The following is a 15,000-nucleotide window of genomic DNA, read 5'->3' on the forward strand; positions in this document are numbered from 1 at the left end:
TTCATTCATTCATTTATCTACTCATCTATTTACCTACTTATCTACTTATTTGTCTATTTCTTTTATCTATTTCTTAATATGCTTATTTGTTTATTTATCTATTGATATGTCAATTTATCTATTTATTCATTCATTTGTTTATCTGTTTATTTTTGTAAACGACTAGAACAGTGCTAATGCTAAACAGTTTGGCTTAATTTTTTCCCACGGGAATATTTTGTATTTCATTGAGATCAGTTTGTAATGTGGCAATATAACCGCTACATTGATTAAAAAAAAAAATCGAACTCTGGGAATCCAATGCTTTACGGAACATCTTAAGGCAGTGGTTCCCAACCTTTTTTTTTCAGTTTTACAATTATACGTACTAAGTTAACCTTAATCCTAATGCCGGGTAACCATGATGTTTTCTTGATTTGATTTTATTCTATTTTTTTTTTATTTTTTTTTCAGCCCTCCATTACCCCCGAAATTTGTTATCTCCCCCCCCCGGGGGTAATTTACCCACAGTTTGGGAACCACTGTCTTAAGGTCTCAAGGGACCCTCAGCTCTGAGTAAGTGAAGGGACCCTAAATATAACAATAATGATACCATCGATATTTCTCCTAGTGACAATCATAACTTCCGTGTTTTCAATATCGAGGAAGAGTTCTCTGGATATCTTTCTAGGCCATCTTGTTTTAGACTGACATAATATAAATTCATTTGCTTTAGTACTTTTAATTAATACTTATTTTACCCTTGGGGTCCCTTTACGGAAACCTGCAGAAGTTCTCAGCTCGTTCTTCAAATAGTCGTACATCATACTCACTCTGAGGGGTCGTCGAAGTTGTTGTTGTTGTTACTGTTGTTGGTCGTCTAGTAGTCGTGGTCATCCACCAAGGGACCTGGGAAGTCGTCGGGGCATGGGTCGTAGGGGGATGCGATGGTCGTGGGGGCCATGCAGTTGAGGGTCTAGTGGAAGGCCTCCTTGTCGTAGTCCCTGTTACCCACCAGGGCTGGTTAGTGTGTGAGGGAGGATGGGTAGGGAGGGGTGGGTGGGTCGGGTGGGGAGGAAACGTTGGGTAATTGGTCGGGTATCTGACGGTGGGGTCATCTGTGTTGTCAGTGGCAGGCCGGGCTTGGACGTGGGCGCGATCCATGAGGCCCGGTATGTCGTCTGCAAACCTCAGGAGCTGCTGGGAGTCTTCGACGGGTTCTGGCGGAGCAGATTGTTCTTCGACTGTCAACACTGTGTCGGGGGAGTCCTTGAGGCAACACACGCCGAAGACCTGTGGGATTTAGGGAGCATAAGTTAATTTCCAATCGGTTCGAGGACCAGAGGTTAATTTTTCATGGCGTATAGGAGGGAGGAACAAAAGTTAATTTCCAGGGGGCTTGGTGAGCGAAATTTAATTTCCAGTGGGGTCTGGAAAAGTAGAAGCAAAGGTTTCCAGTGATCTGGAGGGCAAAAGTTAATTTCCAGAATTTCTAGATGTCAGAAGTTAAATACCAAAAAGTTAATTTCCAGGGGGCATGGGTCAGATGTTAATTTCCAGGGTATCTGATGGACAGAAGTTAATCAATTTGTTTTTTATTAGTTAATTGATCTATTTGTTGATTTATTTTCTTGTTTGCATTTTTTTGTACGTACCTGTGCGCCCTTGTAGTTGAGAGGACATGATCCGTGGATGCCAAAGAGCCAAGATTCATCGGGTTCAACCGAGGGCAAACGGAAGAGTGGCTGACAGTCCTTGAGAAACATACACCGACCCTGCCTCCTGGAGAAGTAGAAGACTTATTAGAGATCTTAAAAAAATAATAAATAAATAAATAAATGAATAGATAAATACATAAGTAAATAGATAAATAAACAAATAAATAAATAAAGATAAATGAATAAATAAATGCTTTAGATTTGTGCTCAAGATTAAAGTCCGTTTTCTTTGCAACTTCATGAAGTATTGGATTCACCTCCACCCTCATTTTATTTCTTCCTCCCGCCGTCTAAGGTCTTTTTTTCTTTGGGTTGCTTTAGCTTTGAGTTCAAGAATAAGGTCCATTTTTTTCTTTGCAACTTTATGAACTATTTATTTCACCCCACCCCCTTTTTAAATCTCCCCTCTTCTCCTTCTCGGATAAATGAAACCATAAAGAGCACAAAAACGAAGGATGGCATAGCACTTCCTTGTCTCACTCATGACATAACATTAAACCAGAACTCCTTTTTCCAAACTAGGACACTATATTTGACAAGTATTGCGTGCTTCTATAGTGTTCCTCATCAGTTTAGGTAGTATACAGCAGTGAGGACCAGCCGGGATAACCCATTGATTTCTTCGGGGCACTCGAGTGCAAGCCTTCTGTAAGTCTATGAAAGCCAGTCCTCATGGCGTCAGATGATGTCACTGACGATGGGTTCAGGTGTCCTCTTGGTACTACGACTTTGAACTTTCGATTAAATAACTTGGAATTGTGTTATTGGTGAACATTCGTGAATTACTACCATAGATGTGGACGGTACCTCCTTCCTTCGTTTCTCTCTCTCTCTCTCTCTCTCTCTCTCTCCAGGAAGGAGTGAGCAGTTCTCGCTACTGTCCCCATCTCGTGGGAGGGTCACGTTTTGCCATCAAAAGCAGATCAGTATCCAATGACATTTATCTACACACACACACACACACACACACACACACACACACACACACACACACACACACACACACACACACACACACACACACACTCACACGGAAATAAAGACAGAATTAATTATACATCAACACACAGAGTCTTAATTAAACTTTCTCTAATCCTGACATTTTCCCTCTTCATTTTTTTTCTTTCCCTATCAGTAAACACCCACAACTCACTTGTTTGCAGTGATGCACAAGGTTTCCACAGGATTCTGGTATCCTTCAGGGCTTTCCTCGCCGAGATCCTGCGGCGTGAGATCCTGCCGAGGCTGCTGGGGTCCTGAGGGAACTAGGCCCACAGGGATAAGGGGCCACAAGGAGGGTCCTGAAGAGGATCCTAGTCTCAGCCCATGCCACAGGGCCACTGTAGGGGGAGAAGAAGAGAGAATGTTAGAAAATGGGTCATAGAAAATGGGTCATAGAAAATGGGAAATATGGGATTTAAGGATTAGTGATACTAGAGTTGGTAGTTGGTTCATTAAAGCAACGCGACTTCACGTGTGAATGAAATTACCTGGCGTTAGTGAAAATAAGTATCTCAAGGGCGCTACTGGCGGGAACAGGAAGAACAGGTGTTAGGAATCGGGTCATAGAAAACGAGAAGAGAGGACACTGGTAATAGTGACAATTCTATGATAACCCATATCACCTTGACAGGACCATCCCTGTCCCCCGGTCACTGTCCGGGTTAGAAACAGCGCTGAGGCTGGTTTACCCCCACTGCTTCATTGCATGGCGAACACCTCTTCTTGTCCATTCAAGACAAATAAAGAATAGACAAAAATAAATAACTTCGGGGGCGTCAATTTGTCATCCATTTCCAACCACTCTTCACTCACATCTACCTCTTGCCCTCTCCCTTTCCTGCTCAACAGACATTTCCCTTCTACCCAAAGCCCTCCTCACCCCCATCCTTTCATCCCCTTCTCGGTCCTCTTCTCAAGCTCATTCCATCCACCTCTGTCTTCCATACTCTTTTTGTTAGTCTTTACTCATTCTTTCGATATGCCTAAATCAGGGAGCCAGAGGCCCTGTATTGATGAAGTTTGAATCCTTCAAGGTTATGTTCATGCCGAAGGCGCAACCATCACCTGAATGAAATCTCAGGAATTTGTTGCAATAAGATCCATAATCTAGATTGTCGGTCCAAGAGGAGAAAGATTCTTCACTGTGACGGCAATCTTTCTAGATTCTAGTCTAGCAAACCCCAAATATATTTAGCTACAGAAGAGGAACACGCACTGTACGTGCTATTGCAAATAATACCTCGACCTTGATGTTAAAGATTTTAGCCTTAGATTAATTATTAGTGTTATTTTGTGAAGGAGTCTAGCTGCTTCTGAGGTCCCTAAAGGCAGCGCCGCAGACAAATGGACTCCCAAGTTTCATCGAACTTCGGTACACACAAAGTTCGACAATCAGTTCGTGTGACTTCGCGCGAAGTAGTCATACTTTTGCTCCGGGTGCATACGCACTTTGGCCGATTTATTACTCAAATTAATCAACAGATTTCGGGAGTCCATTCAACGAAGAACGACGTGGGTTCCAGAAAAAATTCAGATGTAACAGGACTTCGAAACTTGAGTTCGGGACGGGTCGCCTGTCGGAAGGCTTTGCGACTGCAAGCCATTGTAAATCCCATTGTGATACGATCTGGAGAGAAGCGGGAAGGGCGTACTTCGGGAAGGCAAGGGCAGGAGGGAAGGGGAGGGGAAGCTGGGGGGAAGGTAGCTTGTCGGGGACGGCTGGCCTGTTGCTGTGGTCGGCGGCTGCAAGGGTGTTGATGCCATCCTGGAGGATAAGGTGAGGATAGGGTGTGGTCCAAGCGTCCTTGGCTTAACGTATAAACTTCAGTAGTGAAGGGGATCTTGTATATGTAGACCATCTTACTCATATGCACTTATGGACACATTCGCACATACGTGTGCGGATGCGTATATGGCGTATACACATACACACACACGTGAACACAGGCATGAATATGTGCATACATGTGTAAAAAACGTACACAGACATACACACACAGACACACACACATACAAACAGACAGACAGACAAACAAACGAGTAAACAAACAAACACACACACAAATAGAGATAGAGACAGATAGATAGGGAGAGAGAGAGAGAGAGAGAGAGAGAGAGAGAGAGAGAGAGAGAGAGAGAGAGAGAGAGAGAGAGAGAGAGAGAGAGAGAGAGAGAGACCGCTAACCCTAAAACTCTCCTGAATCAGCTTTGAAAGACTCGCTCATATATTATGTATTACATATTATTTTAACTACCGCCAGACAATTTTAATCAGCTGATGGAAGACTCATCCCCGAAAGGGAGGGAATATCACTCGGCTGAATAAAATTGCCTGACGGCACCAAAACAAACAAACAAATAAACGAGTAAACTCGTCAAGGTTGGCTAAAGTATTAACATGTACGAGCAAAAGATTTGACCCACACAATTTTTTTCCATGATACAAAATTCAAACTAATATATATATATATATATATATATATATATATATATATATATATATATATATATATATGTACATATTATCTATTCAAGAAAATAACCTGAATGTAAGGTAAATACTACATTGTGCATGTAGGTTACTTGAAAAAGCTGTGACAAGCGAAACGTCGTACAAATACAATAAAGGCTCCGTCCTCACATTTGTTGTTTATTTCGATAGACTTGTCGACAATTCCCATTTTAATATATAAGAAAATATTTTACGTACTCAATAAAAAATAAAATAAAAAGAATCATATTGACGTTCATAAACTGAAGCGTGGATTAACACTTTTGCTCATAACTGTACCTCGACGAAGCCATTTGCACGCGTCAGGTCCAGAAGCATTTGGTTATTGTCGACAAGATGCATTTGCAAACGTCTTCGTGTTATGAATTTATTTCGTCTATAGATAGACACGATTTTATTCTTCTGAGAAAAATATTCTTAAAAGTGCAGAAGCTCTCAAGATTTTTTTTTTAAATTCTGGTTTCGATGTGAACAGTTACTCTATATGATATATTGTTGGGTTTAGCTTGCCAGGAAGAACGTATACACAACACAGTAACTCCATTCCCTCTCAGAACAAGACGAACCATTTCTGGTTAATATCTAGTACACAAAAGCGCAAACTTACCGCATATGTAGTCACTTGAAATAGTTACATATTCTTTTTTAATTTTTGTTGCTTTAAGATGAATTAAATTGTATGAGGGCTCATAAAAATCACATGAATAAACGCATGGACGATATTGTGTGAATTCTTCTCTCTTTTCCATACAACTTCTTCATGGATCAAAACGATAACTTTCATTATTGTTTTACCATTCTACCCTCATCGTCGATGTGTAAAAATACACTTACGTATTCATAGAAACGCCTAAGTACCTATCAAAAGAAATACTATGAGAGGCTCCGTGTTTGCATGATATATCTCTTGATAGATTCGTGGGCGATTGCCAATCACGTCGTAATTTCCACACACATACACAAGAGGGGCAAACCAGGAAATATAATGATAAAATGTGAGATGGAGTGTTCTGAAGATAATTACCAAATTTTCCAAAGGTCTCAGATAAATAATGGTTTTTCTGACAGAAGCAGATATTTGAAAAACTTCCCGGAAAATATTCTTACATTTTCCCGCCAAAATCCACCTCCATACCCACTCACCCCATACCCCGCCAGGAAAATGAATTTTGAAATATATACAGACGTTCCAATATAATAGTGGACGGAGAAAAACAGGAGGGATTGATGAGTTTCTGAAGATAAGGATGCGTTTAGAATATTGGTAGATGTGATTGTGAACATAAGAACATAAGAATGAAGGCGACTGCAAGAGACCATGAAGCCTACACTAGGCAGTTCCATGTCCATTACCACATGTCATCCCTATCTATAAAGTTATCTAAGCTTCTCTTAAAACAACTGATAGTTTCACTACATGGCTACTAAGACTATTCTATTCGTTAACCACTCTATGTGTAAACTAATTCTTGCTTATTTCCTTATTAAATATAAAATTGTCCAGTTTAAATCCATTACTGCAAGTCCTGGCCTGTTGTCTTAATATGATGACCTTGTTTGCGTCACCCTTGTTAAAGCCTTTGAAACTTCAAAGAAGCCGAATAGAATAGAGAAAACGGATTAGAAAACGAGTCTATAAAAGCTTGTGAGAATAGAATAATTGATCTAACTGATGTATTGAATAAAATCATATATTTTTTTATTGTCGATGTCAACTGAGAAATACGATTCTGTCTGTCGGCAGTTGATTTTATTCAACTGAGGGAAACATCCGCCAATCACGCATCTCAATTACGTTTTTTGTCAAAAGTTACTCATAATTCGTTTCCTAGCTGTTGTTAAGCGATTTTATTCAGCTGAGGGATATTTACAGTAGCTGAAGGGCGAAAAAAAAACAAATAAAGTATAAATCCATCTTGAGAAAAAATAAAAGTCAGATAATTAGAGAAAATGGGATATTACACAACAGAAAATGATAGCCAACCCACTGAAAAAAGACATGGAAACAATTCATAAGAAGTTTAAGTAAGAATTAATCAGATGTTATACTTCTATTTAGATATAAAAGGAAAAATAGTGCTAATGATATGATATAGTATAGGAAATACTAATTCACTTCTGTTATATTAAAAAGCTTATTATCTTTTGAATGTAATAGAAGTGAATTAGGAACAGACCAGAAACAAGTCAAAGGTGAAAAAGACAATACATCCGACAAAGTCAAGTTTTAAGTAGAACCAGGTGGTTGAGAGAGTAGAAAATGAGTGGAACTTATATCTATAAATTAATCAAGATCAGAAGAGATCTGTCCAGAGAAGACAGACCATGAATCAAGAAGCAAAGTTTGTGAAGGTAGAGAAGAGAAATGGCGGACGGACCATCGACGAACGAAAACGGTTTTTCTTGAGCGTCAAATATTTTCTTCCTAATAACAGAGTAAGATTTCACATCTGGCTACGAACGTAGTAATTATTTATTTTCAAAAAAATTGCTCTATTATGACTAGATGGCTCTATTACATAATGTAAAACAACCTTGAATTTGACTGCAAATATTTGTTTAGGGAGTCACTAGCTAAAAGTAAGAAATGGCAACCAAGATTTTAAATCAGATGGAAATTTTGTGCTAAAAGGTAACGATATCATGAGATTAGAAAAAAAAATCTACAAACTTTGAAGAGTGAAAAAACACAAAACACAAAAATAGGATAAGGAGAATGTATTGATTTAAAATCAAACACGTAAAGGTGTCTTGCATTTTTTTTAGATTCCAAGTATGAAAAAATGCCAGGAAAAAAGACTTCCAGTCTTCTAAGACAAAATATACTAGATCTATTTTTCGTAACTGTCAATGTTGGGTTCAAATATTTATATTACTCAAAATACTGTGGTGATAGAAACAAAATCCAAATAGGTGTAGTGTAAATATAGTCTTTATGATAAATAAACTCTTGTGAAGAGGAAAGACAGAACAAGAAGCGCAGTGGAAGATGTTGATGAATATGAAACGCGAAGTCAAAGACGAGTAAATTATGATGGAAGTGCATCGGCGCCTTGAAACACAGGTAATAGCTCTATGCAACCGAAAAACGAGAAGTTAATGATACCTACAATCTTTGATCCACCCTTCACATCGGTGTGGGAAGGACTGGGACATAAATCAAATCGGGAGAAGTCTAGTAGACAGGATGGACCAAGTACTAAAGGTAGACAGCAAGATTAAAACTTGGGGAATTCTGTAGTTTCAGTGGTAGATCTGTAATGTTGGTAAGCTTGCTTAGAACAGTTGGTACGCGTGCTTAGAAACCGAGTCAAGAGTTAATACTTAAGATGGAGTTGGGGTGGGGGATGTTTGTTGTTAGATTTATGTCCTCACTTATTCATTTGTCTTTTTCTATTTGTTTATTTATTTATCATTCTGTACCCTGACTTCTGGACTGAAACGTCTTCTGTCGGCATGTCATGTCACTGTAATTCCTTGTGATTTGTTGTAACATTTTGAAAATAGAGTACTTTTGAATACATTTTATTACACTGGAATAATTTTATAATAAAAAAAATTCTCTCAGTGATGAAAAATTCCCTCATATTTCAAGATTCTACTGTTATCTTTTGCAGACGCTCACAATGTAAACAATAAGAAATCGACTCTCGCTACAAAATTGGTTGTTCGCCTGGCAAGTGAATAGAAGCTGAATAAGAATATTCGGTCTTGTCAGACTTATTCCCGTAATCTACTACAATGATAATTCAAAGTGAGAGAAAGGATGAGCACAATGTTTAAATCATCTTGCAACATAAGATTTCTAGGAGAAATAAAAAGATTGGAAGTCCAGCCTCTAACTTTACAACAATATATATATATATATATATATATAAATATATGTATATATATATATATAAATATATATATGTATATATATATATATATATAGGAGGAGTAGAGGGAAACACACAAGTAGAACAGGAGTTTATTCCTTGACTAGTTTCGCACAGTGATGCTTCTTCAGAAAGAAGCATCACTGTGCGAAACTAGTCAAGGAATAAACTCCTGTTCTACTTGTGTTTCCCTCTACTCCTCTTACAACCTGTCAGGATGTCTTCACATATATATATATATATATATATATATATATATATATAAATACATATATATATATATATGATTTAACAACAGAGTACACTGTAGCGTGGAATTTAATTAACTATGCCCTTGGTCCAACTTCATCGGTGGCAGGGCTCAAACCACTATCCTCTCGACCTTCACCGCAAGTAACGATGCCCTAACCCACTCGGCGTCATATATATATATATATATATACATATATATATGTATATATATATATATATATACATATATATATATATATATATACGTGTGTGTGTGTGTGTGTGTGTGTGTGTATCCAAGAACAAGTCCCCCCAAACGAATAAAAGTATAAAAATTCTGTATAAGGATAGAACGACGCGAAAATGCTCATTCCGTGCAAGAGGCGAAATCTCTCTTTGTACAAGGTTAACAAGAAGAAGTCCAAAGAGGGCAAGGTCAGCTGGTTCCCAGATGGACAAAGCATTCCAAGCCTAGTCACAGTACCAGTGACAGGTGGCACGGGCTCTTGTTGGGGCCAGACGGTGCTCAGGGGCTCTTAGGCCTAGAAAAAGGTACAAGAACCAGCTGCTGAAACGACAGCTGGTGTGTAAAGTCAGGTGGATTCGTGCGCGTGGGCAGATGGTGGAAGGGCGAGGAGGTTTTTGGCGACCTTGAACTTGATCGGGTACTCGACGCAATGCCACCTCCTCCTCCTCCTCATCTTCCTTCTCCTCCTCCTCCTCTTTCTCCTCCTCCTCCTCCCCTCTTCCTTTTCCTCCTCCTCCTCCTCCTCTTATTCCACCTCTTCCTCCTCCTCCTCCTCCTCCTCTTCCTCCTCCTTCTTCTCCTCCTTCTTCTCCTCTTCCTCCTCCTCCTCCTTCTCCTCTTCCTCCTCCTTCTTCTCCTCCTTCTTCTTCTCCTCTTCCTCCTCCTCCTCCTTCTCCTCTTCCTTCTCCTCCTCCTCTTCCTCTTCCTCTTCTTCCCCTTCTCCTTCTTATCCTCCTCCTCCTCCTCCTCTTATTCCACCTCTTCCTCCTCCTCCTCCTCTTCCTCCTCCTTCTTCTCCTCCTCTTCCTCCTCCTCCTCCTCTTCCTCCTCCTTCTTCTCCTCCTCTTCCTCCTCCTCCTCCTTCTCCTCCTCCTCCCCTCTTCCTTTTCCTCCTCCTTCTTCTCCTCCTTCTTCTTCTCCTCTTCCTCCTCCTCTTATTCTACCTCTTCCTTCTCCTCCTCCTCTTCCTCCTCCTTATCCTTCTCCTCTTCCTCCTCCTCCTCTTATTCCACCTCTTCCTCCTCCTCGTCCTCTTATTCCACCTCTTCTCCTCCTCTTCCTCCTCCTTCTTTTCCTCCTTCTCCTTCTCCTCTTCCTCCTCCTCCTCTTCCTCCTTCTTCTCCTCCATCTCCTTCTCCTCTTCCTACTCCTCCTCCTCCTCTTCCTCCTTCTCCTCCTTCTTCTCCTTTCTCCTCCTCCTACTACTTCTCCACCACAGTATCCCCGTCGTACTCCTTCTCCCCCTCCTCCTCCTCCTCCTCCTCCTCCTCCTCCTCCTCCTCCTCCTCTTTCTCCTTCTATCCACTTTCAGTCTCTCTTCTTTCTCCCCCTTCTTCTCCTTCCCCTCCACCAAATGTCTTCCGCACGTCTGCTCCGATATCGGCCCTCCACCTTGCTGACCCTGTTTGCCCAAACAATCTCTTGGATCACCTCCACCTTTACTCCACCTTCTCTATCTCCACCTTTACTCCAATTTCTCCACCTCCACCTTTACTCCATTTTATCGCCGCTCCTCCCGTTTTCATCGTCATCAATTCCTCTGGACTCAATCAATTCTTCTGCCGATTACCAAAATAAATTTCTTCCTCATCACCAACTCCTTTCCACGTTCCCTTCCTTTCTTCCTTCCTTCCTTCCTTCCTTCCTTCCTTTTCACTTGCCTTTCTTCCTCCTTCCCTCCCTTCTTCCTACTTCCTTTCCTACTTCCTCTTTCTCCTTCCTACTTCACCCTTTTTTCCTTACTTTCTATCTTCCTTCCTTCCTTCCTGTCTTTCTTCCTTACTTCCTCCCTTCCTTTCTTCCTTCCACCTCCCCCTTTTTTCCTTATCTCCTTCCTTCCTTCCTTCCTTCCCCCTTCCCCCCTTTTTCCTTATCTCCTTCCTTCCTTCCTTCCCCCCTCCCTCCTTTTTTCCTTATCTCCTTCCTTCCTTCCATCCTTCTTTTTAATTTCCTATCCTTCTTCCCTCTACCTTGTTTTCCCTCTTTTTCCTCCTCTTTTTTGCTCTCTCTCTCTGTCACCCTTGCACGCACGCACACACACACACACACACACACACACACACACACACACACACACACACACACACACACACACACACACACACACACACACACACACACACACACACACACACACACACACACACACACACACACACACACACACACACACACACATGTGCGCACTAAAGTTATTGCGTCTTCACTTTTTGAATTTAATTTCCTTCTTCTCACACAAGCAACAGAAAAAAGACAAATAAGTAAACTAGTAAATAAGTAATTAAATGACCAAACAAACAAACAAACAAACAAACAAACAAACAAACAAACAAACAAACAAACAAACAAACAAACAAACAAACAAACAAACAAACAAACAAGCTAACTAACTAACTAACTAGCTAACTAACTAACTAACTAACTAGCTAACCAACTAACTAACTAACAAATTAACTAACTAACTAACAAACTAACTAACTAACTAACTAACAAAAATAAACAAACAAAAAGAAAACAAGCCAGCAAACAAAAAAACAAACAAACAAATCTATGCATAAATAAACAAATAAGTAGGCAAACAAATAAATAGATAAATGAATAAACAAGTAGATAGAATTGAGAAATAGATAAGTTATTATAAAGATAAATAGATAGATAAATAGATGAATAAACAAACTGATAGATAGATAGGTAAATGAATAACTAGATAAATTAAATAAATAAACAAACAAACAATGAAGAAATGAATAAGGAATTTAATAATAAATAAAATAAATAAATAAATGTAAAGTAAATAAAGAAATAAACAGACAGATCAGTCAATAAATGCATAAAAGAAATTAGTAGATAGATTAATAGCCCATTGTCTTGCCGGAATGCACCATTGTCTTTTTATCTCGCTAATGTCCGATAATCTTATGACATTCTGTTTTGGTAACAGTACAGGTGAAGGCAAGGCACGGGTGGTATCGTCTTCCGACGTAGGTCCTTCTCTTCTGCATTAGCAACTGACCTTATGGGGTTCTTATGGCCTTGAAGGGCGTCTTGCAAGCTGCTTCTTAAATCATTATTAGGCTAAAAGCCTTCAATTTGTTGTTTTACTGTCATGCACCAATTGGGCTCCGTTTTCTACGCCCGTTTCTTCCTTTTGCGTGTAGATCCTTCTTCCTCTTTTGTTTTTCTTTTCTTTGCTTTTTAAGTTTGTTGCAGGGATATAAGCTCTTCTTATCGGGAACGAAGTGCACTTTTAGTTCACCAGGTGTCCGCTTATCAAGAAATGTGATAATCTCGTATCTACTTTATGTGCGGTCGAATCTATTTTTGTCCAACGTTTCCCTGTATCACTACCCCGTTTTCCTTTTACTCTAAAAATACAGACACGTTTAATTAAACCAAAGAAAAAGTCCCAGCATTAATCAAATTATTTTTAGGAGAGGTAAAGATTTTAGGGGACAACTGTAGATATATTTTACATAGATTACCTCACGGATAAAATCGTCTTACACTTGCCAAAACAAAATCCTAACGATGAACAAAAATGGTTCAGTAATTCAACAGCACTCCAAGAATTTATATTATACATTTTCATTTTAAATATACGATCCCCCTCTAACTAACTTTCCTACTACAGCGTTGCAATTCCTTTGCTTTCGTTGTAGAACCAATTTGTATTCCGCTGCCTCGTCCATGCACCTGCTCTGCGTACCTCTCGGCTCTAGAGTTTACAGACCGAACTAACGCAGGAATGAATCACCGTGGGGGGTTGTTCGTCGCTGAAGTGAACGCATCACTTAAACCAGTGGTGGTGTTGATGGGCTTGGAAGATAAGCTGGCTAGACGTAAGGTCGCGTTTGTGTCTCTTTGTGTCTCCTTCTGAAAATGATATTTATTGATCCGATTCAAGTATCTTTCTGTTTAGTATTTTCCGTATGAGGATAACATCAGTAATTATAGAAAATATATTTAGGATCTTATGTATTTGTTATACATTTTCCTCTTCGATCTATAAGACCCCGCTTACTAACTTTCCTATTCCAATGGTAAAAATATTGGATTTTTTTTTTTTTACAAGAAATGGTTACTACAGTACTATATAATATGATTTTGTTGCAGTGTTTTATACAAGTTTTTGTTAAACAAAAGTACTTTATGGTGTAAGGAAAACGTTACAAGGAATATATATAAACTACTCAGCATCATCAAAATACTAAATACCAAAAGGTGGTTGAAAGACTTTTGAAAGCGGCTGTACATGTGTTCAGGGTGAGAGAGGGAGTTAGGGAGTGGGTAGACGCTTTGTTGCTGCCGTTCCTGTCGTACTTGTTAGGGAGTGGTAGGGAGGGTGAGTGTTAAATAAGGAGCAAAGGGTTTGGCCAGAGGCCTCAGACGTTATGACGTCATGTCGCACAAATATAATTCAAAAGACGGTTTGATGGTTAGGAGCCATTTATCATTAAAATAGGGGGAGCTAGGTTATAGAAAAATATGGAACGTTTTTATAGGAAGATGCTCAAGGACTTGCAAGTGGGTTGGGAGAAGATTTGCACGGTAGGAGATCTGGGAAAGAACAATGGAGGTGACATTCAAGTGAGACGGGAGTTACGTGTGTTGACAAAAAGCTTCGGGAAGGTACCGGGCGGGAACGAAGAAGGGTGTGGTTAAGGAGAACGACTAAGTTATGATTAGCTTGGGGAAAGATTCGATCACAAACTCAGGTGGCGTAGGGTACGTCCAGTTTGGCTGGAAGGTAGGTAAGGGCAAGGGAAGGACTAGTGGAAGGTTGAATTGAGCATGGCGGTAGTGAATGCAAATGAAGATGATTATGCGTGTAGCTAGTGTATGAAGAGCTACGGAATGTATATGGACAATGAAAAAATGAAATAGAAGGATCTAAAGCCGAACAAGAATGTTTGTGTTGCGTGTAAAGGTTACAAAAAGAAACCATGTTTAGTATCTATAGATGATGCATAGACCTCGTATCATATTGCTATCATGTGTGTTCTAAGCAGATAGAATCTTTGGTTGTAGTTATTACACGGGAGCTATACTTCTACCTTATCAGATTCTATTGATATATGCTACAATGTGGGCGTGTATACAACATGAATGTGTTATATGTACATTCGATGATGTCTTTATTCAAACATAGATTATATACACACCTGATTTTATCGACAAGAATAGCCGATGATTATCATTATGACCATGATGGCTGTATGAACACCGATTTTATGAGATGCTTATCACCTCAGAACGTTGTAGCTTGTGTATGGTGGTGTTGTAAAGGTGCTTTGTAAATGTAAGCAGTATTTGGCTGCCTTATCATGTGAGAGAGAATCTCTTTTCATAATTACATAAGAGCAGCGATTTTTCAACTGTTAATGTTTGAAAAAGACGTGGAATTTTTGCTCACTTTGCTTTAAGATGGCTTGC

At 39.6% G+C, this 15,000-nt stretch overlaps 1 protein-coding gene across 1 annotated transcript in view; it reads right to left on the reverse strand.

Annotated features, from left to right (window-relative positions):
* Nucleotides 1–15,000, reverse strand: part of LOC143018498 (uncharacterized) — a 207,791-nt gene that overhangs the window by 9,278 nt on the left and 183,513 nt on the right. The window contains exons 3-5 of the mRNA XM_076173880.1: nucleotides 2,851–3,037; nucleotides 1,635–1,761; nucleotides 813–1,272 (exon numbers count right to left, since the gene is read on the reverse strand). Coding sequence (XP_076029995.1) covers nucleotides 813–1,272; nucleotides 1,635–1,761; nucleotides 2,851–3,037 — 774 coding nt within the window. The remainder of the gene's footprint in view (nucleotides 1–812; nucleotides 1,273–1,634; nucleotides 1,762–2,850; nucleotides 3,038–15,000) is intronic.

The sequence above is a fragment of the Oratosquilla oratoria genome, chromosome 35, assembly GCF_046742065.1.
Source record: "Oratosquilla oratoria isolate Oo_2021 chromosome 35, ASM4674206v1, whole genome shotgun sequence".
In the NCBI taxonomy this organism is placed as follows: Eukaryota; Metazoa; Arthropoda; class Malacostraca; order Stomatopoda; family Squillidae; genus Oratosquilla; species Oratosquilla oratoria.